Here is a 2,500-nt window from a genome sequence, read left to right as displayed (position 1 = left end):
TCGTTGCATCACGTAGTAGGTCTGTGTCACTTTGCACTAGAGAGTGCTGGCTGATTGTTAGTTAACGTCAAGTTTATTTGCCCGAGTGCCGTGCCTCGCTTCCACAGGGCGGGGCTGACTTACCAGGCGGAGCAGCAGCATTAGACATGCCAGTGTACATTACGTCGCCCACTCCTTGTATACTCTCTTATCACCCTGAGTGTGTGCAAACCTTGAAAGCCTACACGTGTTTGCCAAACACAGTCTAAGTGAAGGGGAAGCGGAGAGGGAGAAGTATCTTTCAAGACCTAACTACTGTTATATAATATACAAAATAGTACTTATGGACGTTGCCAAGAAGAATGAAGGTAATTATGTAGGTGCTCAATAAGAGAGGCATCCTCGCCCTCATGAATAAGAGAGGTGGTAACGACTTCGTGTCACTCATCAAGAAGGAAAAAGTCCCGCAGAGAGAAGATATTGTGTAAGTTGACGTGGCACGCATAGGGGGAATGTTCCGTTTATGTCTGTCCTTGATGACTCAGACTTTCATTTGATTGTTCTCTTTATGTGCTTCATCGTCAGCAAACACATAGAGACATGTATAAATAAAGAGAAAGAAACAGAGATGGAAAAAAGGAAAAAGAAAAGAAAACAGAGAGAAATTAATAAAAAAAAGAAAGAAAAATCAATCACTACGATAAAAATTCAGAAAGAAATATGAGAATGTAAAATGAAAGAAGAGGAGTATCAATTTAGTTCCCCTAATGACGTGAGTGTTGCCTTCGTGCTTAAGATTCATCCGCACCGCTTGACACTTCCCAACGTGCTATTAACTGTGAGAAGCGACGGTACGTTTTGTGGAGGAGTTATGTCATGTGCAGAGAGAGAGAGAGAGAGAGAGAGAGAGAGAGAGAGAGAGAGAGAGAGAGAGAGAGAGAGAGAAACTCGACTCAAATCTTATAAAACATGACTAAATTTCAAGACCTTCTTCTCCAACTTTAGATAATATTTTCTGATGTTTCTTCTATGGACTAGCGACTCAGTGGGGTTTTCTTCTAATTCTTTATACGAGTACGAGTAGCCTTAGATAAGTACCCGTCTTACATAAAGTGAATACAAGAACATCGCCGCATGCATTACTTACCTTCGGAGACTAGAAGACACACTCTCAGATAGTGGAAGAACTCAAGATAATCCACAAGCATCATAGCGTTGAGTGTCTGGGTGGAGGGGAGGAACGTAGCCTCCATCGTGGCGCCAAAAGATGAGAGGAAGGCCAGGAAGGTGTGTAGGGCTGGCAGGAACGTTATTGCTCTCATACTGAACACTGAACAACGCGAACTCTGTAAACTAGACACGTGTAGACAGAAAGATGCGCTGATTTCTACACTGATAGACTTTTAGAGTAATTGGTATGAGTATAGACTAAAGACATGTACAGTAGATGCGTTATTGCTCCTACACTGAACAGTTAACGACGCGAACTTTGTAAACTAGACACGTGTAGACAGAAAGACGCGTTGATAGATGCACTGATAGACTTTTAGAGCAACATTTATACGAGTAGCTAGACTAAAGACATGTAGATGCGTTATTGCTCTTATAATGAACACTGAACGATGTGAACTCTAAACTAGACTCGTGTAGACAGAGAGATACACTGATTACTGTACTGATAGACTTTTAGAGCAACAAGTATACGAGTAGCTAGACTAAAGACATGTAGATGCGTTATTGCTCCTATACTGAACACTGAACGACGCGAACTTTGTAGATTAGAGACGTGTAGGCAGAGAAATGAGCTAATAGAGACAAGTAGACAGGGAGACGCGCTGATTGACGCACTGATAGATTTTTTGAGTAACAGATAGCCAGAAAGGTTGACAGACTGTATGAAGAGTCCTGAGCTGCGGCGTGAACCAAACCTTGTTGCTGCACAAATTTCACTGCAAAACTCATAAAAAACGCTGCGGAAACTGAATTTTTAGAGCTCTGGTGAGAAGGGAGGCTGGGTAACTGACACTGACTAGGCTCGGAAACTCCTTTACTGGAAACGTATCAGGAGAGAGTGAGGCGAGGAGGAGGTGGTAATCAGTAATCACTCCTCACTTTGAGCCTCACAACTCACGCTGGTCTTGTGTTCTGCCTTTGCACGCTACCACCACCACCACCACCACCACCACCACCTCCACCATCACCACCGACACGGCCTCGGTTACTCCCTCACAAGAAACGTGCAAGGAGTGGCGAGTGTGGAGGAAGTGAAGTGAGGACGCGGTGATCACTTCTCGATACACGCTACGTCACTCTCACTCCTTATTTTCTGCTCTTGCGCGCCGCCACCAACACCACCACCACCACCACCGTGATATGCATAGTACTTATTCATTTTCCTCTTTCTCGTGTCATATTTGCATTTGTTACCTCTCTCTCTCTCTCTCTCTCTCTGGGAATGAGATAGTGCTTACTTTTACACCAACCAACAACTAGCGTTCATTTTCCCTCATATGTTCATTAA

General features: G+C 43.7%; 1 protein-coding gene across 1 annotated transcript in view; it reads right to left on the bottom strand.

Annotated features, from left to right (window-relative positions):
* Positions 1-2,500, bottom strand: part of LOC123510569 (probable glutamate receptor) — a 15,230-nt gene that overhangs the window by 12,415 nt on the left and 315 nt on the right. Inside the window, exon 1 of the mRNA XM_045265843.1 lies at positions 1,127-2,500. This exon is cut by the window's right edge and continues 315 nt beyond it. Coding sequence (XP_045121778.1) covers positions 1,127-1,301 — 175 coding nt within the window. The 5' untranslated portion in view covers positions 1,302-2,500. The remainder of the gene's footprint in view (positions 1-1,126) is intronic.

Source organism: Portunus trituberculatus, chromosome 29, assembly GCF_017591435.1.
Source record: "Portunus trituberculatus isolate SZX2019 chromosome 29, ASM1759143v1, whole genome shotgun sequence".
NCBI lineage: Eukaryota > Metazoa > Arthropoda > Malacostraca > Decapoda > Portunidae > Portunus > Portunus trituberculatus.
Note: the sequence above shows the minus strand (reverse complement) of the source record. Positions and strands in the feature narration are given on the sequence as shown.